The 24,186-nt window shown below is 49.4% G+C and overlaps 7 protein-coding genes across 7 annotated transcripts; 2 read left to right on the forward strand and 5 right to left on the reverse strand.

Moving 5' to 3' along the window:
• Positions 1–9: 9 nt before the first annotated feature.
• BDV38DRAFT_283290 (Spo12 family protein) lies at positions 10–529 on the reverse strand (the record flags this gene model as incomplete). The annotated part of the gene is made up of 3 exons (XM_032060017.1): positions 10–112; positions 218–307; positions 375–529. 3 exons carry the CDS (start codon positions 527–529, stop codon positions 10–12), a joined length of 348 nt encoding a protein of 115 aa, XP_031913241.1.
• Positions 530–703: 174 nt separating this feature from the next.
• On the reverse strand, positions 704–4,165 carry BDV38DRAFT_90543 (Sad1/UNC domain protein). Its single transcript, XM_032064113.1, has one exon. It carries the CDS (start codon positions 3,864–3,866, stop codon positions 1,266–1,268), a length of 2,601 nt encoding a protein of 866 aa, XP_031913242.1. The 5' UTR covers positions 3,867–4,165; the 3' UTR covers positions 704–1,265.
• An 813-nt stretch (positions 4,166–4,978) lies between these two features.
• On the reverse strand, positions 4,979–7,734 carry BDV38DRAFT_90541 (putative serine/threonine protein kinase). Its single transcript, XM_032064112.1, has one exon. It carries the CDS (start codon positions 6,989–6,991, stop codon positions 5,105–5,107), a length of 1,887 nt encoding a protein of 628 aa, XP_031913243.1. The 5' UTR covers positions 6,992–7,734; the 3' UTR covers positions 4,979–5,104.
• Positions 7,735–14,455: 6,721 nt separating this feature from the next.
• BDV38DRAFT_293174 (ketopantoate reductase family protein) lies at positions 14,456–15,592 on the reverse strand (the record flags this gene model as incomplete). The annotated part of the gene is made up of 1 exon (XM_032062190.1): positions 14,456–15,592. The coding sequence occupies one exon, from the start codon at positions 15,590–15,592 to the stop codon at positions 14,540–14,542; it is 1,053 nt and encodes a 350-aa protein (XP_031913244.1). The 3' UTR covers positions 14,456–14,539.
• A 1,340-nt stretch (positions 15,593–16,932) lies between these two features.
• On the reverse strand, positions 16,933–18,836 carry BDV38DRAFT_283294 (uncharacterized protein; the record flags this gene model as incomplete). The annotated part of the gene is made up of 2 exons (XM_032060018.1): positions 16,933–18,704; positions 18,761–18,836. 2 exons carry the CDS (start codon positions 18,834–18,836, stop codon positions 16,933–16,935), a joined length of 1,848 nt encoding a protein of 615 aa, XP_031913245.1.
• Positions 18,837–19,826: 990 nt separating this feature from the next.
• On the forward strand, positions 19,827–21,821 carry BDV38DRAFT_90830 (MFS transporter). Its single transcript, XM_032064116.1, has 3 exons — positions 19,827–20,951; positions 21,010–21,381; positions 21,437–21,821. Exons 1-3 carry the CDS (start codon positions 19,944–19,946, stop codon positions 21,710–21,712), a joined length of 1,656 nt encoding a protein of 551 aa, XP_031913246.1. The 5' UTR covers positions 19,827–19,943; the 3' UTR covers positions 21,713–21,821.
• Positions 21,822–23,443: 1,622 nt separating this feature from the next.
• On the forward strand, positions 23,444–24,003 carry BDV38DRAFT_247408 (uncharacterized protein). The gene has a single exon (XM_032054660.1). The coding sequence runs from the start codon at positions 23,482–23,484 to the stop codon at positions 23,941–23,943; it is 462 nt and encodes a 153-aa protein (XP_031913247.1). The 5' UTR covers positions 23,444–23,481; the 3' UTR covers positions 23,944–24,003.
• Positions 24,004–24,186: the final 183 nt, after the last annotated feature.

Consider the following 24,186-nt stretch of genomic DNA (forward strand, 5'->3'; position numbering starts at 1 on the left):
GACCGTCGATTACTTCTGCATCTCGGCCTCACTGGTGGAGTTATGGTTTGCAGCAGACTGCTCAAAGTTCTTCTTGCCTAGTTTGGCGAATAGTGATTGGGGCTTGCCAGCACTGCAGCGGAGGTCATTCATGTTAGCATATCAACCCAACGAAAAAACCATAGGTAATAAAACCCCCATCACGGAAGGATGAAAGGCAAGACCAGAGTAGACGTACTTCTTGAATCGCTTGCCCTTCAAGTCACTCAATTTCTTGGAGCAGGGGCTCATAATATCATCCGAGGGCGATACATAGCTGGCTTGTTGCCTGGACCGCCTGTTAGTCGACCGCGGGTATTCCGATGGAAAGGTCCAATTCAATCCAGTGAACTCACTTGTCTCCGCTCTCCAGCTTGCCCTGGAGCACTTGCCGGTGGTATTCCATTGATTCGATCTTGGCGGGGGCCGCCTTGAGCTCGTTGGCCTTCTCGGTGTTGACCAGATGAGTGTTGGTGGAGCGATCAGTGAGAGGATGCGAAGGAGATTCCATTGTGAGTATGTGAAGTAAAGGTGATTCCCTTTTTTCTTAAGTCCGTGGAAACAAATAGAGAGGATGTGTCGGTGAGATTTCTTCTCTTTCTGCTTGCACGGGGTTTTGAATGGTGTCAGCGAGGGATGAAATTGGAGATTTGCAGGTGGATAAGAAGCGGAAGAAATTGGCTGCAAAAGCAGAAAAAGCCGCGTTGTTGATTGTTGTCATGGCAACCATCCGAATTTTACTTACATCATCTTCAACTACCCTTTGAAATTGGAAAGAATAAAGTTCTCCATTCATTTCTTCGTTTATTCATTAGGATCATTAGGTTTGTTCCTCTAATCTCACAAGCTGCGTACTTGTTACAGTTCCTCCTCCACTTGAGAAATAAACATACACACCCTTCTTGTCCTATAATACAAGCAAATTAATTCTCTCCTCCTCTATTCCGGGGTGCCCATCATTCCAAGCGACCATTGTCCATGCCGATAAACAATCATACTTCAAGAGGCAAATTCCTCAAAGGAAGAGGGTTTCCATATCTCCTGGACAACCGTCCCACTGGTGGCGGGCCAGCTGTTCCGCCAAGGAATGAATTGATCAGACAAGGGTGAAATCAATCCCTCCCCGGGTGACGTCAGTGACATGGGTCGGTAAACAATGACGGTCGGAAACGATGCGACTCGGATACACGTAGGGTTACGTAGAATGTCACCGATAAGGATAGCCATGGTGGGTACTCAGCGCACGTTCATCCTTCTTGTCGCATATTGCCGTTGCTCGCCAAAATCGGCTCGCTGCTCTCAGGAGAACCTAGCGAATCATACTCAGACGACCCTCGTGATTCATACGATATCGGGCTCTCGTCACTCTGGCTCTCCTCGTCGGCAGGGTTGAGTACCGGTGGGCTGCTATGCGACCGGAAGTGTGGCGGCGCCAGGTCTGACATGTTGATGGTATCCAGAGAAGGGGCCGGCCTTTTGTCCGCTTCGTCGGGGCTGGACGGGTCGGATGGGGGCGTCGGGGGAGAATAGGCAATGGTCGGACTGAGTGGTTCATGCTGCGAGTCTTCCGACAGATTCCGCCGATGGCGCCCCGTGGCCCGGTACGACGACGTCGGTCGTGTCGAACTTGGGCTTGCCGAAGGAGAGCCAAAAAATATCGGCGACGACGAGCGCAGGCTATAGGAGCGATTCATCATATTCTGCACACGCGGGATATCAATGTATGTACCCACCGGTACGCGCGGAAAGAGGACGAGAGCGAAGCAGAAGAGAATCATAATACTCTGTATCACGGACACTCGCTTCTGAAACACCAACTCATCGGCTAGAATCCCAAGCTGGGCACTGATCGAGTGGATCTCTTGATGGTACTGGATTCGCTGATGCTCGAACTCCAGCGCAACGCTCTTCCATACCTGATCATATTGTTCGCGGAACTGCCTCAGCTCGTTCAAAACGGTCACGTTCAAGTTCTCCAAGAACGTGGATGTTTTGGCCAGCTGGCGTTTTTCAACCTTGCTAAATGCATCCCGTAGGATCCGAGACTGTTCTTCAATATACAACAGCGATAGAGTCGAGTTGGACTCTAGCATCTGCAGCCTTTTATTGACGGACTTGAAGAAAGACTCTTGGGTGGTAGGGTTCGAGGATGGAGGCTGCGTCCCCGAAGGCCGCACTGATTCCGAGGGTATGCTGGACTCTTCCTTAGGGGAACTGACCGACTTAATCTCGGACTCATGTACCGCATCCTGTCGCACCGTTTCTGTACCTAGTATTGTAGAGGAGGCCGAATCTAGACTCGCACCGGTAGGCCCCGTTACTTTCTGGCCGCCCACCGACCCCTTCTCCGAGTGGTCAACCCGAGAGGCAGGTGCGGAAGCTTCTGCACTTGGAGTAGCTTCTCCATTCGCCTTCGGGCGGATCTCAGTCGATTGGTTGACCGCAGCATTCCCGGCTCCAGTTGGTGCGGCACGTATATCGCATGTATCCGCGGGTGGTGAAACACCCTGCTGTAGAAGTCTGACAACATCCATCCCCTGATGGGAACAGGCTCCCTGCGTCTCTACGATAACTGATGGTTGATTGGTAGATTCATTAAGCACGGCCACAGTAGTTGGAGGCTGCTGTACGACGTCCTTCACGTCAAGCTGGACAGGGAGGGGACTCGGCTCCAGCGCCTCTGCAGCGGCCTCCTCGTCGCCACGATTAGCCTCGCCGTCGTGTTTATATTCTTCCAGCATGGTCGTTCCATGGACTCTGACCAAACTGAGAGGACAGTAGAATTCATTGCCATAGTGTGTCAGGAATTCAACTTTTACATATCGAGCCCAAATGAGCGGGTTTTCAACCGCAAAGGCTTGGATCTCGCGAGTATTCCGCGCTTCGTAGACACCCAACTCCCTCCATTGGTCAGTCTTGGCCGGATACCGATCAGCGACGCTCACACGGAAGGTATGAAAGATAGAGCTGAAGAACTCGTAGTTGGCCAGAACGACAGTATCAACCAGAATGTCGTCGCACAATTCGAGGATGAGGAACTTGTTCTTCGCGCGGCATTCATTGAGCATATAACTGTCCTTGTTCTCGACCAGGACAGATGATGATCCTTTACATTCAGGATTCGTCTTGAGCACGGTTGCTGCACAATCAAATGATGCGTAGTTGAACCGTTCTTTGCAAGTCGTGCCAGCGTCCTTCCCACGCGAGGCAGCCATCCGCAGATCGGCAGGCACAGCGGCCTCCGCATCCCCCGCACCGGCTCCAGGCATCCCGGCTGTAGGTATGCTTGACCCCCAAGGTGTAGGCTTCGCCGCGTCGGACGCATCAGCACCGAAACCACCAAAGTCAAGCTCAATCTCAGCATCTTCTCCCAACGAATCCAGCGCGTTATTGATCCCCGTCGGCCTCCGTCGGTCCTCTTTCCCACCCGTATGTCTGTTTCCGCGGACATTCTCCGCCGACTGGCCCACCTTCGCCAGGTTTTGCTTTTTCCAATCTTCGAACGAGAGGAAGTTTGAATTGTCGAGTGGGGACTCGGTGTCAAGTTCATGGTCAGGTTGTCCGTCAGGGGCAGGAATCGCAGTCGTACTCGGCGCTCCCTCCGAAATGGTCACCGAAACGGTCTGGTCAGGGGATCTGGTCGTGTCCTGGGTGATCCTGGGACCAGTTCGCTCCCATCGCGACTCGACACAAACGGGCCATTGAATGAACTCCGCCTCCACCTCGCTCCAGTGCCTTGCGAGGCATATCGCTTGCTTATTCTCGGCTGCAGCGCCCGGGATTCCAGGGAGGATCAACGCTGTCGTCAAGGACGTCCATGCCGCTGCTGCCCACGCGGGGACCACCATCACGCACGCTTGTAGTTAGATTGTGATTTCGATGGTACGACAGGTGAGTCACAGCGTTACTTGGCTATACTGGTAATGAGTCGCGGATACATTGTCCGAGCTATTTAACAGCTGTGGCGATTTCCTATCGTCAACTAAGCGCAGGAAAGGCAAAAACTCCCGAGATTATCTTAGATCCTTTGTTCGGAACGGAGTGGCAAGAGGACAACTGGCAGTTGCACAAGGGATGTATAATACCAAGCAGGTTATTCCTGTACAAGCAAAATGTCAACTACAGCGATACAGAATAAAAATCCTTCCGAGCGAGATGTTGGGAGAAGCATGAAAACTGACATCTGCGCATGGGCGGTCTGTCTGTAGCGCTCGTGACCGCCTCGCGTCACCGCCGATCGTTAGGGGAATTAAATACTGGTGCTACGATACTAGTACCTTAGTCGATACTTAGTCCGAATACACTGGAAACTCCTATTCAATTACGGAATCATACTCTTACGAATACTAAAAACGGAGAAGTCCACGAGAATCACTTTTGGGTTTGTATTTCCACCATGATGTAGATAATCGTCCACTTCACACCCATTCCACTATCCCCAGCTAAACTACAGTACAAAGAATCCAGTCCAGTACATCATCCGCCTGGGTAAGACCGGGAAATGAGCGTAGAAAGATCGACATCCCGTCTCTCGTAGGCTTTCTTTCTCGGATTTGTAGTTGAAGAGCACCCTTTCCGTCATATTGCTTCTGCCTTTGCGCCGCCGTCCTACCACCATCACATTGAACCACTTTGTTGAGGAATGTAATATTCGAACAGGTTGAAAGTTGATAAAAAAAAAAAAAAAAAAAGGAATATCGAAATGAAACAAGCGTAAAGCCTCCCCAAAAACCTTCCGGTTGTCAGTGGATGAGTCACTTTTGCCGCCACCAGTAGTTATATTATACAGTAGTAAAAGGGAAAAGAAACAAAGAACATATTGGGCCGCTTGCATGTCACACACAGAGTGTCTATAAAAGCTTGAGAAATAAAGTCATGTCGACGCATGGCCCGGCGCAACATGACGGAGTGGAGAAATGCAAAATCGGTTTGATGAAGAGTTTTGAAAGATAAAGAGCAAAGAGCAAACAACAAACAAAAAAAGTGAGGTGGTCGGTAGTTTCTTGGTCGTGATGTGATTAGATTATATAGGCCAACACGAGGTGAGGACGCGCAGCGCAGACAAAAGCAGTGACATTGTTGACGCTTATAAGTGGAGGTCGTGCCAGCCACCAACGAGGTCAAGGTCTTCATCGATGCTTCCATCATAGCCGCTAGCCGGCTTGGAAGACTCCACGGCATCGCGACGCCACCCCTTCTCCAGGAATGGGCGACGGCGACGTTCAGGCGAAGCGGGCTCCTTCTTGGCCCAGGATCCATAGTCAAACCCTGATGAGCCCAGACCCCAGTCTTTCCGCCAGGCCATGTTGTTCAGGAACTTCTTCTGTTTGAATGGCACATCTGCCGGCTTGTAATTCCGCCTGCGGTCACCCAAAGCGGCCCATTTGTCCAGGTTCGACTTCTTCGATGAATTCTGCGGCGAAGTCGGTGCTGACTTAGATGTGACATTCTCGTCGTGGACTGGCTTCACAGGAATGGCACGGGCCTCGGCGGCGGGAACGGCCTCGTCCTGTAACTGAATATTGAGCATCGATGAAGTCACATCTTGAAGAACGGCTGAAGGGCCAACGACCTCGGGAGTACTACTGTCATGGCTCCAGCTACGAGAGTTCTGCTCACGTCGTTGCTGCAACACAGTCTCTTCGCTTTCCAGCTCTTCATCCTCATCCCACAAGTCACTCCAGCTCTTGGAGATTTGTTCTTCCTTCTTCTTGCCAAATACCATGGAAAGAGAAGGCAGCGGCTTAGGTGGTTGACTGGGTAAAGAGCCTGTGATGGGGACGGGGTCGGAAAGGGGCGGGTAGCGGGGCTCAATCTTTGTGAACGCTGTCGAGCGATATGAGTCACCCATAGCCGACTCCATCACAGAAGCCATGGACGGAGTACCCTGGTGAACGGAAAACCAGGAAGTACCAGCTGTCTCTGATGATGGGAAGAGATCCTCCTCGTAGGTGTCGTCGGGAATCGCAGACAACTTCCGGATATCCTGGGGCGGACTGCACTGTAAAGCTTTGGCCCAAGGGAATGAGTCGCCTTGGTTGACGAAGGGGCTCTGGATCGAAGGGGTGCGAAGAGGCTCGCGATTGGCGCTGGCAGGCACCATTTCACGGTCATCCGTGCAGAAGTCATCGAGACCCTCGTCATCAATGGTAAAAGTGACAGTCCGGAGGATCGCATCCCGGATGCCGGAGAGCGAGCGCTTGTCAGGGTCGATGGCCAGGGCGATTCGCAGGATCTCAAACGTATCCTGAGACATGTTCGGGAAGATATCGAACAAAGATTGGCGATCCCGAACATAGTCGGCGAACAAGATATCGGACTCGGTCGGCGTTGCGAAGGGGTTTCGAGCGAAGAGGACATTGAGCAAGCAGATTCCAACGGCCCAGATATCAGCCTTGGCAGGAGAGTAACCTGTTGTAGCCGGGTCGTATTGCTCGGGTGCCATGTAACGATCGCTTCCCACGCAGGCCTCATAGCACCAGGCCTCGCCGGTGGCCAAACCTAAATCGCCCAGTTTCATGCAACCATCTTGCATCAAGAAGATATTCTCGGGTTTGATGTCACGATGATACAAGCCTTTGGCATGCATGAACTCGACAGCGCTCACTAATTGCAGCATGAAATCCCGTACATGCTCGGTTTCCAAGGGACCACGGTTGAGTCTGATTGCCTCGTAGAGATCGCCGTTCGCACAGTATTCCAAGACGAGATACATGTGAGTCTCCGTCTCAAACGAGTGAATGAGGTTGACAATGTTCGGATGATATCCGAGACGACGATGGCAAAAGAGCTCATCGAAACGATCATCGGGCATCGCCCCCTTCACCATGCATTTGATAGCAACATCCTCGCCGGTCTTCATATCATATGCGAGGAAGACCATGCCAAAGGAGCCATGGTTCAAGGGAGCAACGGTGCGGAAGCGCCCATCCAGGAGCTGCCCCTCAACGAAGCTGTTAGGGAGGTACGACATGGTCGAGTGATGATCGAAACTGTGAAGAGGCGGTGGTGGTCCAAAAGGAAACTCAATGGCAGGTCTGTCGACGGAAAAGACCTGCGTCACGGAACGGGATCTCAATCGAGCGGGTGGGCAACGAAAATGAGATAGGACAATGCGAACCCAATGTCAAGAATTGCAATGCCGGTCCAACGAATCGTAACGGAGAAAACCCAAGAGAAGAGATCAAAAGAGGAAACGAGAACGGGAGTATAAGATAATCAAACAATGGAGTGTCGGTTTAGAAGATCATATAAATATGGGAGGATGAGACACAAGGAAATAGACGACGAGTCAGCGCAGAGCGCAAGTCAAAGAAACCCAAAGGAAATTGACAACGCTAGGAAATTTGTAGAGACCGTTATGGGTTCATCTGTATATCGTTTCAGTGATGCGGGCGAAAACCGAGAGAGTCAAGTATGGCGATAAAGAGAGTGTGTTGAAGAGAAAGACGACGTCCGGCGGATGGACGAGGAAAACGAATCAAATAAGATGGAAGGTGGAAGCAAAGAAGAGCAAGAGCAAATCAAAAACGCTGCGTGATATCGTAAATGCCAGATGTATAAACAATTGTCGTTATTAAAAACCTTCGAACACCAGGTTGGAAGGACAAGGGCGGTCGTGACTCAGGGGAGGGAGGGGTCGAAGTGAGGTATGACGCTATAGACTCATAGGTTGACTGAGCGACAAAATAGTCCTGGATTGGCAGACGATTGATATATAGTAGCGCTGAAGCTCAGGACAACTGGTACCAGGCGTCTTCAGATTTCCCTTAGTTGGGCAAATAGAAGAACCGAATACCAGCAACCGGCTCAGGTTGCGAACGGTGGAGTCTGGGACAACGAAGTCGTCGGTCTTAGTCTTGCAAGTCAACGCCCTCACACGTAGTCTCAATGTGTGTAAGATGAAACGTAGCAGTACTCCGGTCGGTAGATTGAGAAGACTCGTGGGTCCGAAGTTGACCTTACACGTTGGCTTTGAGGATGAGTCACCCGAGGTGTTCGGAAGGGCAGGCACAGGACAGTGGCACTACAATAGCCAGTCGGATTGGACTGAGAAGAGGATCTTGGGCAGTAGATTGGATTAGGAGCTGACGCTGGAGTAGTTCTAAGCTCTTGAACCTAATATTCTCTGGCTGCAGCGATGAGGCGAGTAGGGACGTCCGAGGACACTTTGGAGATTGGCGATAACGGGTGGCGACGGAAGCTGTGTTGGGGACGATGGAGAAGGGAGGAGCAATGTGTAGAGGAGAGACGGACGGAAGTCGAGAAGGAGGAGAGGAAAGGCGGGTGATAGGAGAGAGAGGAAGAGAAAGAGAAAGAAGGAAAGAGGAAGATGGTGTTGGGTAGGTATAGGTGGATGGTGGTGAGTCGAGAAGAACGGATCAAGTTGACAGCAGGAGCGATAGGGATGATGGATAAGGAGGTCCGGATGATAACCAGAGAGAGGGGGGGCGAAACAGTCAGTCAAATGGGACTGGGACCGGCAGTCGGAACCTTTGACTCTCAGTAGGAGGGTGGAGGGCAGGCCAATCCACTCCCTGCCAGAAACTGGGCGAACGAGCGAGAACCTGACGGAGCGCTCTTGCTGACTGGGTACTACGAGTAGTCGGACTTACACGGTGGAGTCCGATCAGCCAATGGCTACCATTCGTTACCGTATCAATACCTCGTCCGAACGTCCAAAGGGCCCCAACAATAAGGTCGTACGTACTCCGTACGATGCCTGTCGTACTTGCCAAGTTTCCCCAAAGCCGCCCAGCAGTCAGAAAGGCCCCTTCAGTACCTCGTGGTAACGATACGTGCGATCTTCGTCGGCCCACCAACCTTCGATGGATGCAGGTTGAGCAGAAGACGCGGCTAGACTGTTTCCGGCGCATAGGCTCCACACCCCCCTGAATGAATCATACCTCTCATGGCAGAACGGATATCACTGCATTCCCCCCAAATGTCCCATCGTTACTACTAGTAGTATTATTCATACGTACTCAGCACTTTATCGTCATCGAATATCTTCCCTTCTCTGTTTGTTGGAAGAGAAAGAAGTTATGATCTGGTCTGTATGGCTCAGAACATATTTTACCTTGGATTACCAATTTCCTCGTTTCGTTATTCGATCGCGTCAGAGATGACGAAGAATTCAAACGGAACTTGGTTATTAGTAATATTCTTAATTCTTGATGATGGAAGCGCCATTCCTGGCTGCCTTTGTTACGAGGCATTCGTTCCCGTTTCCATTGTTGTCCGTCCAGTCCGCTGTCATGATGGCTGGCATTTAGAAATTGCATTAGATGAAGCTCCGGCCGACATTCCTACGAACTCTTCAATTGCCCGAGTGATCGTTCACGAATATGTTATCTAACCCAAAATGAGCCTTTGATAACATATCGACCTACAGACCATGCGACTTTTTATGCGTTAGTCGAAGTTTATGAGCCCTTAATTGAAAAATTTAAGACTTAGCACGGGACATAGCGTGGCATAAGTTCCAGCGTGTCCAAAGTTAATACGACATGTGTGCTATAGCTGCTACCTAATTGCATCAATCAGGCAGATGGGGAGCAATTCGGGAGATAACATGAGTGAGCGACTCGTAGTAGGATTATCGCAGATTACAGGCTGCCGCCTGGGCATCCAAGCAGCATGGGACGTGGTCCGTCCTGTGCCGACTAAGGTCAAGTTCCTGCAGGTCCAGACCAGGGTCCTCCATCATTATGCAGTGGTCAAGTTCCTGATACCATTCATAGCAATACTACCCACCGGGACCAGAGACAGAAAAAAATAGAAGTCCTTGGGTAATGAGAAATCCACGATCCTATCGGATTGAGGTTCCTTTCCTCCTCTGTCCTCGGTCGCGAAGGGGATTGGAAATGCGTAACAGGAGATGCTCCACATGGTGATGATGAATGATACATCATCATCATTGCTTCCATTTTCGGTTTTGCCTCGCCCCGAAGGCGGAGCAACGGTGGCGGTAACGCTGCTCCTACTCCAATTTCGGACCCTCCCACTGCCGCTAATGCCGATCGGGGCCAATGACCAGTGGCCCAGTTGGCACTATTCCCAGGCTGCATGACGCCAACACAATTTGGTGGCCTGGTGGCCAATAATGGCAGCATTCACTCCCTTGACAATTAAAAAAGAAGAAACAAAATCCCGGGGGCAGCTTGAGTGATGATCATTGTGGATAGCGTGTATGGGGAAGATGAAATGGTTGCAGATTTATTTTATTTTATTATGTATATATATATATGTTTTTAGTATGGTGGTGCAGATGATGATGAATAATTTGCGCTACGGATGTACCTGTGCTTCCTTTCGAGTTTATTTTGATTGATTGTCTGTTCTTAATTTTCTTTTTTATCATTCAATGACTGTAAACTCTGTTTTTTCCTTTTCGGTCTAATTTTTCAGATCACTTCTCCGTCTGAAGTTTAGAGGGTTTGACATGCTCATGGTTCATCCGATCTTGGGCCCAGGGAAAACCCGATGAATGAACCACAGACACACATACTTCCTCTGTTTTTGCTCAGCGGAAGAGTCGCGACCCAACCGTTGAATTCCCCATTTCTCCATGCGGAATACCTTCTCCAGTTGAGTAGGTACCGACTTGGGCAACTGGCACAACTTCTTGACCCAGTTTTGTGGTGGGGGGTGGACTGTGTGTGTCCATCACGTTTCAGGATTGAATGTCAATCAATCACGACAGGAGGCGGGGAAGGGGGATGAGGAGATGAACGTATGATGTAGTACAGCTCGAATGACACGAATGCCCCGGCCTCGAGGGAGATTTGACGTTTCGACCAACGACTCCCGTGGCTGGCATGGCATGCTTACTTACTAAGGAACATGCCAGCCTGCCAGAAAATGTACGTTTGGCGGTGAGGGAGAAGAAGACGCTGCAGCCGCTTGACCGCCTCGTCGAGTGTGTCTGTAAGGTTTGTCCTTGCAGTAGGGGGTTGCGTGTCTCAACTGCCTGTATGCACTTCATAAAAGAACTTCAACTATGAATTGGTAAAGGGTTGGGTTGGCATCATCCACGGGTCCTCAAGAATAATCGTTCTACCCCATCCGGACGAACTCGATTGGCCTCAGGTCATGCCCCGGTGAGGATCACGCGATCGATCCTCGAAAGTCCCCAACATCCCTTCCGATGACCCGTTGTTGTTGGTCAACCAAACTAAGTACCCAGTACCGTCTACTACTATTCCTCCGCCGACTCAGACCCGTGACTCTTCTGTCGGGAAGGTTTATAACAGGTGTTCTTTTATCTTCGATTGAGTTGAGTTGCTGGACTGATCCCCGGGGAGTATCTTCCGTTCGTTCCATCCGTCTCGGTTGTCCCGGCTGAGGAATCGTTCTACAATGAGCTCACTGTGTAATCTGGCCACCTCATCATCATAAATTGGTGGCAGATGTGGATGATTACTCATTCTTGGGTCGATGGTTGGAGCGCCCCCCCTCTCTGATTGGCATGAATGAGCTGATTAGATTGAGGCATAATCTCGTAGACTCGTGTAACGACGATTCCCATGGTGATAGCATAATCGGGCCCGACCCCAATGTTGCGATAGGAAACCTAATCGGTTGCTATCAGTTCCAACTCTAATAACTGGAGATGGACTCTCTCCATGTTTTGAAGTGGAGGAGGTTGTTATCGCCGGTTATGACGGTAGATAATAGTGATAAGCCACGCTTTCCCAATCGATGATATCAGAGATTGGGGGGCGTACGGATAACGTTCCCTATCTCGTTTGATTAACCCCAGCAATCATCTAATCTGAAAGGAGGAGGGGGGGGGGGGGAATGATAGAGAACCCACCAACCAAGGAGATGACCAGCCATTGCCAAGCGGGCAACATCAACAAAGTACATACATCAGATATACATTCAGGGATCAACCGACTAATGTTGGTCCATCCACGACACTCGTTGCCTCTTTGAGTCGAAGAAGTATCACTACTTTATTTACCCCGCACGATCTTCCCGGAGGCTTGGTTGTGTTCACAATTCCTCCGACAGACAAAGTCGTGTCTGGAAATCTCCTGGTGGTTGCTTTGCCCTCGAGACTTCAATAATTCCATTCCAGTTACTCCGTACTTGCTTCCATTCCCCGGCAGGCGCATCGGCTCTCTGGGTAAGATTACTGAGTTTACCGAGTTTACCGATACCGTACGTGGCTGCGGTAACGGAGATCCACTTTTGAGTTCCCCAGATTTCCTGGGGCACATGACCAACTTCCATGAGGAAGTCAATTTGTGGTCTGATTATTTGGTCTGTGATCCCTCAATCGCATGGTCTTTGTCTTTCCCTATACGTGGGGTGGGACTAGTACCACTAGTCACTAAGGGACCCCGGTACGAGAGGGAGTGTTCGCCATGTCGACCTCCCGTACGCCTGAGTGGATAAGGAGACACTCCCCCCCCTAAACAAATCCCTAATCGGAAATCTGTTCCACCCTGGCGACTCTTTTACATCAACAGCTACGAGAATGACGAATCTATCTTACCCCTCATGAGAGAGAGAGAGAGAGAGAGAAAAAAAAAAAAACCAAAGGTTCATGCAACAAGAACCAAACAAACCGCTCATCTGTCTGTGGCGCTTGCAAAAGATCCCCACAGAAGATGTGCGTCTACACGGCACATCGGTACAGATCATCTACCGCGCATATCATATGTAAGTGGTCTCTACCCCCTTGCCGGCCACCTCTGCATGTATCCTGTATTGTGTGCACCGAGGTTTGAGGGGGAAGATCGTAGAATTATTCAAAGAGGAGTTCGCCACCTCCAGCTATCGATAATAGTCTACTAGTGGTTTAGATTATATATTTCTCGGGGAGATTGAGTTTATCGACAGCCCTCTTTCTCTCTCTCTTTCTATCGCCGAAAGAAATCCCTCAACCATGGTCACGAGACCACTTGTCTGGTCCCCATCTTCCAGAAACAAAAAAAGCAATTAGATCACCATTATGAAACATGCTCAAAGCCCAGACACAAGACACAAGGGGGTGTGAGGGGATCCGTCGCGTTTTGACTCGACTCCAACTGCACCGATCTTGAATCTCAGCGATACGCCCAACCACCCCCTGCATGGATTCACTTGATACCATCATAGATGGGACCTCCAATGCCCCACTACCCTGCGCCTACCTACTGTCTGTCTTCAACCGTTTTGCATCCTACTGTCGTTAGCCTTTGCTTTCCCTTTCCATGTCTTGAAATCTCTAGTGGGCTGTGCATTAGTGCCTGGAACACCGTATGCACACTGTACACGCCCACATCGCCAGAATGTAATGTACACACCAAGGAATATCCCCCGAATCGCCTGTTTTCAGCGACATGCAGACCTAGAGCTAAAGCAACCTTTTGCCGCTAGATGTGTGTGTGTGTGTGTGTGTGTGTTTTTCTTTTTTTTTTTTTTCATGGATCCCACTGGATATGGTGTTTGCTTGTGTTGCTGACGCTGCATATCAGGTGGAGACCTGATCCCCAGCTAGAACTTTTTAGCGCATCCCTTTGAGAAATCCTGATAGAAGGTACTGTTAAGCGCCCTGTTTATTGAGGGTTTGGAATTTTTATCGCTGTCTTTTCTATTTTTATTCGGTTTTGTATGTTGTGGATTGTAGAATGTAGAAGGAAGTACGTATGTATCGTCAGCAGATACCCACTCGATTTCTATAGGACTAGTCTGGTACTACGGGTAAAATGTTGGATCCAACATGGACTTTTTGATGCAGAATCATCGGTCGGCTTGGTCATAGTATCACGCCGATTGATAGATGTGCGCAGCTACGTGTCCTTCTGAGAGAAAGCTCCGTCATGGAAAGTGACTAGTCCTTGTTACGTATAGTAGTTATGATAGTTATTGTCCGAGAGTCTGCGTCGGCAGCTCGCATAGTCCACTCGACCGGTAGTAGGGCTTTTCTCTTAGGAGTGTAAAAAAAATAAACATCGATTTCTTGTAGATATAATGTATGTAACACAGATTCGACCAGTATCAAGGATGATGTCTGGAATGGTTTGTAAGTTATCCATGGTATCCTTGAAGCTATATATCTCTTTGTGGCAGGGTTTACTTGTACATCCGCACATCTGGAAGAGAGTCACTGCTACTGTTAACTCTCGCTCGCAAGGATGGAAAGGAATGGAGAAAGAAAGGAAATGATAGGCGTAGAGTAGACTTTCAATAACCAAACTACCAAAGCGTATCATGGTTCTCATCAATTGTGGTCGAAGCTATTGAGTCCTCGGGTATACCTCAGCTTTGCAACAACCACTGACGCATTTTGTTGCTGCGAAGCCGTCAAGTAAATTCTTTTCCCATAGTCCTGTAATTCAAACCTAGGAAATGGACCCGGGGGCCGGACTGATATCTGCTCACCGAAAAGTCCAAAGGAAACTGAGTAATAGATAATGGTACATCTGCCCCGAACCGCTCAGTCCTGCTGGACTCTGTAGCACGGATAATATAGCTCAGGAATCCATTTACAGGAAAGAACGCTTTCCAGTAACCAAGCTGATTTCAATTATCTACGACTCCTGTTCGTCACCTCCTCCACTAAGTACTCATTCACCGGCGTCCTCACCCCAACCTCCCTCCCCCTCTTCACCCAATACCCATTAATGAACCTCACCTCCGTTTCGCGTCCAGCCCTCAAATCCCACACCATCGAACACGTCGTGTCAGCAGTTTTAGTCAGAATCGCATTCACTGTCGCCTCCAACCTATCCACAGCAAACCGCTCCTCTACACCCGGAACATCCCTCAATTCTGGCAACGCAAGCACGACATTCGAGATCTCCGTGAGAATCTCCCTCCGCGTGTCGGGGATAGTAAAAAGAAAACCATTCTTCGCATCATTCAAGGCGCAAAGAGGGTTACAGAAGGCGTTGACGGCTAGTTTCTCAAGCTGAATCTGCAGGACTTCCGTGTAGGGGTAGGACGTTGCGTTTAGCCGGGGCGATAGGGGGAGATGATCGAGGAGGTATGAACTTGAAAACTCCTGGGGATGGGGTGCTTCTTCTGAGCGGGGAACTAATCCCAAAGACATCGCCGCGAAGCCGGTGTGCGTGACGTCGAATGGTCGATTGAGCGTTACGCCGTGAGAGATGACTCCTATTATGTAGCTGGGTCGTGTTTTGGGGTTAGGGAACAATGATTCGTTGACTTCGTCGATCATGCCGCTGCCATTTTGGAGGAATAGGATGGTAGATTGGGCGTCTAGACGGTGCTTCAGGGGTTGTAGTGCTGAAACGGTTTGTGTTGCTTTGACGCTGATGATGAGGTGGGAGATGCTGCGGTTCATGGCTCCCGAGGAGGGTGATGAAGGCTCGGGATACCATCCATTTTTTCGGTATACCTCCAGGTCATAGCAGCTGTACCCTATTTGGGACCCTTCTCGTGTTGTAAGTAGCATTTGGTTTCCGTTCTCCTGATATCCGCTTAGGAGCGACTCGCGGTGGAGAAGGAGTGTGACGGAGGGTCTGCTGGGGATTTCGGACAGGCCATGGGCGGTAAAGGTGCCGATACTTCCAAGTCCGAGGACATGAATCCTGGATGATGACTCTGAACGAGGCATAGAGAAGGATCGTGTCATTAAATGGTTGATCTTTGAAATTGGTCGGGATAGAGGCGATGTCAAGAGCCCGTACTTGACACAGAGCAATCGCATTGAGGGTGGGATGATAACGGATTCGATATTCCAGACATTCTGTTCAGCAGGCTAGCAAAATCTCAATTGAGATGTTATAGGTTATATATACAATCATGGAGCCCGATAGGGCGTGCATAGGGTGTATAGGATTGTCTTTAAACACTTCGATTCGGGTCGGTTACCCGATGCAGAATGTGCCGGCCGCGCCCTACGCCCTACGCCTCTCGGCATAACAACTTCGGCATTCATCTCTGCGCGTAGGAGAGAATTTATGTTAGACTCGAAGCGATCTACTACTAATTCTCAGCAGTTCCATGATAGAGGCGAAGTGGTGGCTTTGCCAATCACGTCTGAGTTGGTGTAAAATTTCAACCGCCGCCTTACACCTTACGCTTTGCCCTAAACGCCCGTTCCAATATCTGCTGTGCCTTCCCAGTCTCGGTTGACGCTCGCAATATGTTCTACCACCAGAGGATGAATGGTTTTCATCACCCAATAGTAGCTGAGGCGATCATGGGCAGCGATTTGACCCTCTCGAAGGCGTCACTAGTATAAGTCGCAGTTGTTTCCATTGAGATGGGTTGTTAGGCCTACGTACTTTTAATTTCTTTTCGTGTCATAGGTTCATGAATACTACATGCCATGATCGTCTTTGCCCACTGGGAGGTCTTTCGATGAGGTTTTACCTCTGCTAGTTCACCAGTTGACTAATGGACAGCCTTTTTCGCCCGTCTAGCCTCAACGAACTTTGACGTTTCTAAGCTCCAAGTCACTCAAACCGATGCACCGAGTCAGCCTCTACAGATGGTACCCCAGGATAAGCCACCCACAAGATATTTATGGATCAAATGGTCCGGTCTGCAGTAACAGGATGAGACGCACCGGAGATCATACCCCATGGATCTCTTGTGCTTGCAGTTGTCCGTGCTCGACTTAGCACGCGAGAGGCTCTCTGCCATTCCTCCTCAGTGGATGGGCACCGAGCTGGGGAAGGCCCTAAAATGCAGGGTGGGTGCTGACCATCGAATCGACTAAATGTTAATATGTCTTTATGCTTCAGCAGTGGGCGACCGATATCATGTACGGCAACGAGCTGGATATATGGACAGACGTGATAGATGAAGGGCATGCCTGTAGTGACCCACTCTAGAGGGTGTGGCGGATACAGCAGAAGGGGAAGAAGGGGAAGGATGGAGGAGGACTACAACAGCAGATAAATAGTTTGAAGTTAACATCGTACAGTACTTCAGTGAAAGGTGAGGAGATTAATTCATCCGCCCAATGCCAGTCTGAGGAGTGTCGCCCAGGTAGTGATCTACCTCTCCAGATCTGGGCTCGATATTGTTTCCTTCCGCACAGTGTAGATGTCGAAACCCAGAAAGCCATTCCGGGTTATCAGCGATAGTCTGATTCCACGAGTCCTCGGAGTCGTAAAGAACTCGTCTTGCTTCCTGTTGAAACATATCATCTGTAGGCATAACACCCTGCTTTATTTTGTCTTGAGCATAGCGGCTTAAATGCAGTGTAAGAACCTGGGTAAAGGAACTAAGCTCCGACATGGAAATGTTCTGCTTAGCCACAGCCTCTGCTTTGGCATCTTCGGCAACTTTGTCCGGGTTCGCTTTCTGCTCTTCAGTGAGATAATGGGCGCGCGATGAGATCTGCGCAAAATGATCCTGGACGTGTGTGTTGGTCGCAGAAAATGGAATCAGACTCTGAGACTCCTCGGCTATCAGATAAGGGGGTAAAGAGTTCGTAACCTGCGCAGCAACGGAGGGTGGAAATCCGTGATCGCCTTTCCAATCTTTCATCGTAGCATTTTTCCGGAAATGTTCAGCCAAGTGGTCAACTCGTTGTTCCCAAGTATCCATATTGTGATCACAGAACCCGCAACGTGACGGGACAGCAGAATGTGAGATCTTCCAATCGTCAATGAGGGGCAAAGTGTCGACATTATGCACGAGGCGCAGATGTTGCACCAGATGATCCTTACGACGAAATGAGCGTCGCTTATCGGAGTCACCGTGACATACGTTATGGTTATGTTGATCAAGGTGTGCTGCACTAGGATCTAGTGCGTTACAAAACGCACAGTGTTTTCTTCCTGTCATTCTTGAGAAGACGGTGGTCCCATGGGGAGCGCAATGCCAGGCCTCTAGGTTCAGATGGAGAGACTTCTCATGCCGAGCCCAGTCATATCTGCTCCTGAACTTATCACAACAGAACGTACACCAAAATCGCCGAGGCTTATCATTTTTCCCCCGTGCCCGTACGGTATTTTTGCTAGCCCGGCCTTTAGGGATACGACTTAAAGGATCATCTAACGGAGAGTGTGATAGAGCGGAGCCGAAAGAAGCATTTGATGAACCACTAGATTCACCGCTTGTTGCGGACGGAGCTCGCCTATAATGGCGGAATGCATTGTGCCCTGTGTTGCGTGTATCCGGGCGGCTGCTCCTCTGAGTCGACCGCTGGGTTGGTGCTTTTTTCAACGCGTCCAGAATGGCTGATATAGACGCCGGCTCATCCTCTGGTGGAGATTCACGCCACCTCTCCATGGGATCCATTGCATTTGCATTGGGGATAAAAATTGGACTGCTCTGTTGATGCTCCTGTCGGATCAAATAGCGGCTCCTGCGCCGGGGGAGGCCAGTACGAGCGCTAGAGGGTATATTGGTTTGTTCAGATATGCCTTGGCTGAAACCTGGCTTAGCAGGCTCAGATTCCTGAGCATTAACGCCTGGTTCAGTACCCGAAGAGCCGTTAGCTATGGTGCTCGAGACCTCAGGAAGGAGACTGTGTAGTCGTTGGAGGTCTGAGTCAGTAGACAACCACGCACTACTGTCAATAAAGTCACCCCCAGATGACAGTAGTTGATTTTCTCTGTCCAGACCATGATCTAGAAAAGCGGGCTGTGGTGCTAACTGTTGACCAAGTTGTTGATCGGTCTCCAGTAAGTTGACAGGACACAGCTCAGATGGCGGCGGTATCAAAGGGAAAGAGAAGTCAAACAAGCTTGGATCCAAGGCCAAATCCACTATAGAAAACAGTGAGTTAACGACTCTTGTCTTCTGTAGGCGGATCTAGACTGACCGTCATCTCTTACTATGTCACTCACCGTGTGCGAGTTGACATCCTCCCACTCGCCAGGGCGATTCCCATGCGACATTATATTCCAGTGCTAGGCCCTTCTTTTGGTAAGACAATCTACTACCTACTTAGTTTGACTTCATATATCGGCTGGGGCAATGTTGCTCTTGAGTGGCGTCCATGAAACGCAGATATTCGGGACAGTTCCTTCATTCACCGCCTTCCTGTCACAGAAAACACCACGTGCATAATGATAAGTTCTCAAAGGAGTGAACAGGTTTCGATACTAACATTTCTTCAACTATATTGTGATTTCTGATAAATGTATCTGTATGGAAACATTGGGGATTGTACATTGTATTATAAATTATCAACCAGTTATGATCGCACACCACCTTCGCGAAGGAGCCAGATGTTATGTATAGATTAGTAATTGTGTCGGGGACTTAGTAGTAACTTAGGGCTTGAGCTTTACCCTAAACAATGATAAATGCAGGTCTATATACTCTTGGTTCGTGGCCCTCCCAGAGACATAGGATGATTTCCCAAGTTTCAATGTCATTGATGTTAGCAATTTCAGGCAACCTAAGACATGGCTATCAAGCATTGGCAGATATGGAGATAAAGCACAGGTCATGGAAGGTCGACGCGAAGAATTCTTGTCCCAGGTTCGCTAATGCTTAGCACATTAAGCAACAAATCACGTATCTGCCTCCTTTCCCTGATCGATGATGGGGTGGTTTTTAGTGTGAACAACAATCCAGTACTAAGGTCCACATCGTGTCATTTCAACGGGATCTTCCGGTCAACGCCAGTACACCCGGAGCCCATGGCGATAAGCGATCTATCGCTTGGACCTGCCCAGACTCAGAAGATCGAGGAGGCGATTTCATATGGTATCTATTCCAATTGGTCTCCCTCCTCGACATTCCTCACACCCCCCACACCATAGCAAACTAGCAATATGCTCGAACCTGGGGTAGAACCTCTGCTCAATGCGCTCCATTTATTACTGTTATCAGACTGTGGATAATAGGCAGATAACGGATGGGAGATAACCAGGTGTTTTGGTATTACCTTGATGAAGCTTGTACCGACCAGCCTAAGTATAAAGATCCAACGCTCTCGATGATAATGCAGTCACCAAGTCGCAGCACTCAAATTCTCCACTTTGTGGTTTTTCACGATGCTGTTTACCCAAGACCTCGACCTCGACGTGCCCGGCACCGAGCTACTAGTTGACACCCAGCATAATTTGGATGTCGCTCACGATGGCTCGGACATCATCTTGTTGCCGCGTCCCACAGCCTGCGAGGGTGACCCACTGAACTGGTCGAGGTGGAAGAAATACTGGCATCTTCTTCTTATCTCGATCTATGCTTGCGTTTTCTCGTTTGGTGAGAATAACACAGGTGACGCCTACACAACCATTGTAGAAATGACTGGATCAACGATGACGATCATGAACGGCGGGGGTGCCCTCAACTATCTATTATTAGGCCTGGTAAACATTTTCTGGATCCCCGCCGCCATGAAGATTGGTCGGCGATTTTGCTTCCTCGCGACATTGTTGCTCTGCATTGGCTCATCACTCTGGATGGGTGCCTTCCATACCGCAGGGGAATGGTTCGGTAGCAACATTCTCAACGGACTTGGGACCTCGGCCTACGAAGCAGTCATTCAGCTTGTTGTATTTGATTTGTTCTTCGACCATCAGCGCGGTCGTATTTTAGGAGTTTACATTTTTGCTCAGCAACTAGGTTCAATTATTGGCCTGGTGGCTGGTGGCTATATCTCTGATGGACCGGGCTGGCGCTGGGCGCAATGGGTTGTGTCCATTGCTGAGGGCATTTTAATCGTCGCCTTCTTCTTCACCTTCGAGGAAACGCTGTTTCCCCGGTTCCTCTTCACCTCCTCTCACACACTTCCTACGAACAAGGCCACAACACTAGGCCAGTCAGATGCTGCCCCAGAGGATGATGCAGCAACTACGGAGGGAAAGGGACCAGTCATCGCGGATAATGCCAGTTTTGAAGAAGGTGCAGCTATGTATACACCAGAACCTTCTCAGTTCCCCAGGCGGACGTATCGGGAGAAACTCAGGCTGTGGATTTACTATCCGCAAGATCACACATCATATTGGACGTACTTCAAACGGCCATTCTTCTTGTTAGGATTCCCTAACATCGTCATCGTATGTTCTTGATTCACCTATGCAACCCTTGGATATGGCTGCTAAGAATTCATCCCAGGCCGGCGTTATATTTGCGTTTGGCTGTACCTCGGGCATCGTCACCAACAACACCATCTCGGAAACACTATCAGCTCCTCCATACAATTTCACCGATGGACAGACGGGTCTCGTGTACATCTCCGCCCTAGTTGGTAGTGTCATCGGTTACTTTACCAGTGTCCTGGGCGACAAGATTGTAATATACCTCGCCCGACGAAATGATGGTATCAAAGAGCCCGAAATGCGTCTGTGGGCGCTAGTCCCATGCTTCTTCTATGCCGGACTGGGGTATGAGATATATGGCTGGGGAGCTGAGACAGGCTCACACTGGGTTACAGTTGCAGTGGGCATTGGAAGCATGATTGCGCAACAAGTGGCTGCAACCTCTACTGTAAGTTCTCATGGGATCTTATTGGCTTTGTTATACCTACTAACCGTGATGACAGGCAACGGCGTACGCAATGGAGTGCTTCCCTGGTGTGGGGGGAGAAATTGTTGTCATTCTTGCTATCAGTAGTTCCTTCATCAATTTTACCATCTCGGAGACGACGCAGCCGTTTCTGAATGCTGTGGGGATGGGGTATTTGTTCTTGTTCTATGGTATCTGCGTGGTGCTGTCGTTGGTGGCGGGCATGGCAGTGTATATTTGGGGAAAGAAGTGGAGGAGACGGTGTGCACCGCGGTACTATGAGTTCCTGGCAGAAAGAGGGGGAAATATCTAAAACATATCATGATACCTAGAGTACTCTAGTATAGTAATATCCTGATCTGATTAAGTATATGTAACTATTAAACTCAACTTTATATGGCGTGTTTTTCATCTTGCAACATGATCTCTAGGGGCCGCTCCTCCTTGCCTACATTCACACACACCTGTCTGCACCCCAAGCACGGTCGCTGGCATTGAAGGTGATGGTGTACTATAAGACCTACTCCCTAGGGTGACGAGTTACTATCTACAAACCGAAAGATACTTTCTGAATTGGAGATAGGCTGGAGCTAAGGCCGGTTAAGTCGGCGACACTCAGTGGGACAGCTTACAGGGGTGATAGCCAATAGTAGATGCAATGATGTTAGGGAGTCTTTGTCTATTAGTTGTGGTCCGGGCCGCTTGGTTTGCCGATCTTCGCTTTTATATTATTTCGGACGAGGATAGCACCAATAGGTGCTCTGCAGTGGCCTAGATAGAATATGGTGTGCTGCAGGGATGTACTGATGAGTAGTCCTTTGGGGTATCCAAGGGCACCCACCCTTTGTCTCACAACATTCTGCTAAGTCCACAATTCATTCTGTTGCGATTCTACGCAGTCTTATTCTGTTGACCGCGGAATTGTCTCGGTAAGATTAGACTTGTTGACAGCAGCCGCTGAGACGGACAATACCAGTTATCTGTATAGTATGGCGGAGAATGCCGAAAAGGCTATCCAAAGCGACAGACCCTGATATCAAGACAATTGCAACCGAGGAAGCATTAGAGGATAGCAATGAACCAATGAATTTCCGGCCGTGGCAGCAGCTGCCCGTGTTTTTGGCGATGGGACTTGGGATTTTCATATTAGGGCTTGCAAGTATTAGCGTTGCCGTCTGCAACACATCAGTTGACCCGCAGGGCTACAGGACAATACCATCGTGGGTACAGCAACTCCCACCTTGACCAATGAATTCCATTCATTGACCAATATTGGATGGTATGGCTCAGCATGTAGGTGATATAGAGTAGTAATTTGGGGTTCTATATAGTCGGCTCTTGTTCATTAGCTGATGAGAACCATAGACCGGCTTACAACATGTTCAACGCAGTTTCTTTTTCGAAAGCTACACGAGAAACTCCGGGTGAAATGGGTTCTTGTTATGGCGGTGGCCATCCTTGAAATCGGGTCCATTGTGTCTGTCTCAGCACCGAGTTCAGCTGCATTCATTGTCGGAAGGGCCATCGCTGGCTGTGGCTCTTCTGGGATTCTTAACGGGGTTTTAATGTCAGTTCTACTCCTTTTGATCTAGCCAAACATGTTTCTGATTTACTGATTAGCCGTATGCCAGCGCAATTTCTCATGCAGTTCCGCTTCGCTGGTCCAATGGGGTGGCATTACGTACAGTTGGAGCAGCGGTAGGGTCATTCCTCCCCTGGTGGTCGCCGCAGTATCGTTTGGAGGTTTCATTGCTTTCGAGGTGTTGCAGAAAGATGCCGCTACAATTCCTAGATCTGTGGTACTCAACAGAACCACCGGACTATGCTTAGTTTACGCCTTCTGTGCATCAGCGGCCTTTAACGTTGTAGATTACTTTGTAAGTCGCCTGACCGTATGCCATTCGCGATGGTGAACTAGCCATGGCTAACATACACCTTAAAGCTGCCCATCTGGTTTCAAGCGATCAAGGTGCCACAGCAGCTGAGTCTGGACAAATGCTCCTTCCGTCTATTTTTAGTCTTTCCATTGCCGCAATCAGCTCGGGTTTCATCGTCTCTGCCATAGGCTATTATACACCTCTCATGCTACTTGGGTCAACAATGATGGCTATTGGATTCGGGTTCCTAACAAGCTTCACACCAAGAACCATATATTCTGCCTGGATTGGCTGGCAGGTCATGCTTAGTATCGGCATCGGCCTAGCGTTCCCCCAACCCTGGTCGGCGACTCAGACGGCGCTTGACGCGAAGGATATCCCCGTTGGTATGGCGGCGGTTGGCTTCTCTATTAGCATTGGTGCCGCAATTTCCATTTCTGTGTCGCAAAATATTTTCACAAACCTCCTTCGAGAGGGTTTATCTAGTGTCCCCAGTCTAGACGTTGACGATGTCATAGAGCAGGGAGCGACGGGTTTTCTGAAGAATGTACCTGCATCAGAGAACGAACGGGTAATTGATATCTACAACTCTGCAGTCACAAGGGCTTTCTGGGCCGCCGTCGCTGCGGCCTGTGTGGGATTGATGGCTGCACTATGTATGAAGTGAGATTCTGTGAAAGGAGCTAAGAAGAAGGGTATAGTGAAGGAGTAATTGAGATATGTTTACGCTTTACCACAGAGATAGTAGTATCCAAAGATGAATCTTTTTATAAAATCTGACTTAAAATAACGATAAGCATTGATAACATCACATGACCCTCCGGTGATTGGCCCGTCGGAGTTCGGCGCCTCCACTCCGGCAGAAATCCAATGAATCAGTCAATCATAGGAAAAGATCGCGATATCAGAT

This window comes from Aspergillus pseudotamarii (assembly GCF_009193445.1).
Source record: "Aspergillus pseudotamarii strain CBS 117625 unplaced genomic scaffold BDV38scaffold_29, whole genome shotgun sequence".
In the NCBI taxonomy this organism is placed as follows: Eukaryota; Fungi; Ascomycota; class Eurotiomycetes; order Eurotiales; family Aspergillaceae; genus Aspergillus; species Aspergillus pseudotamarii.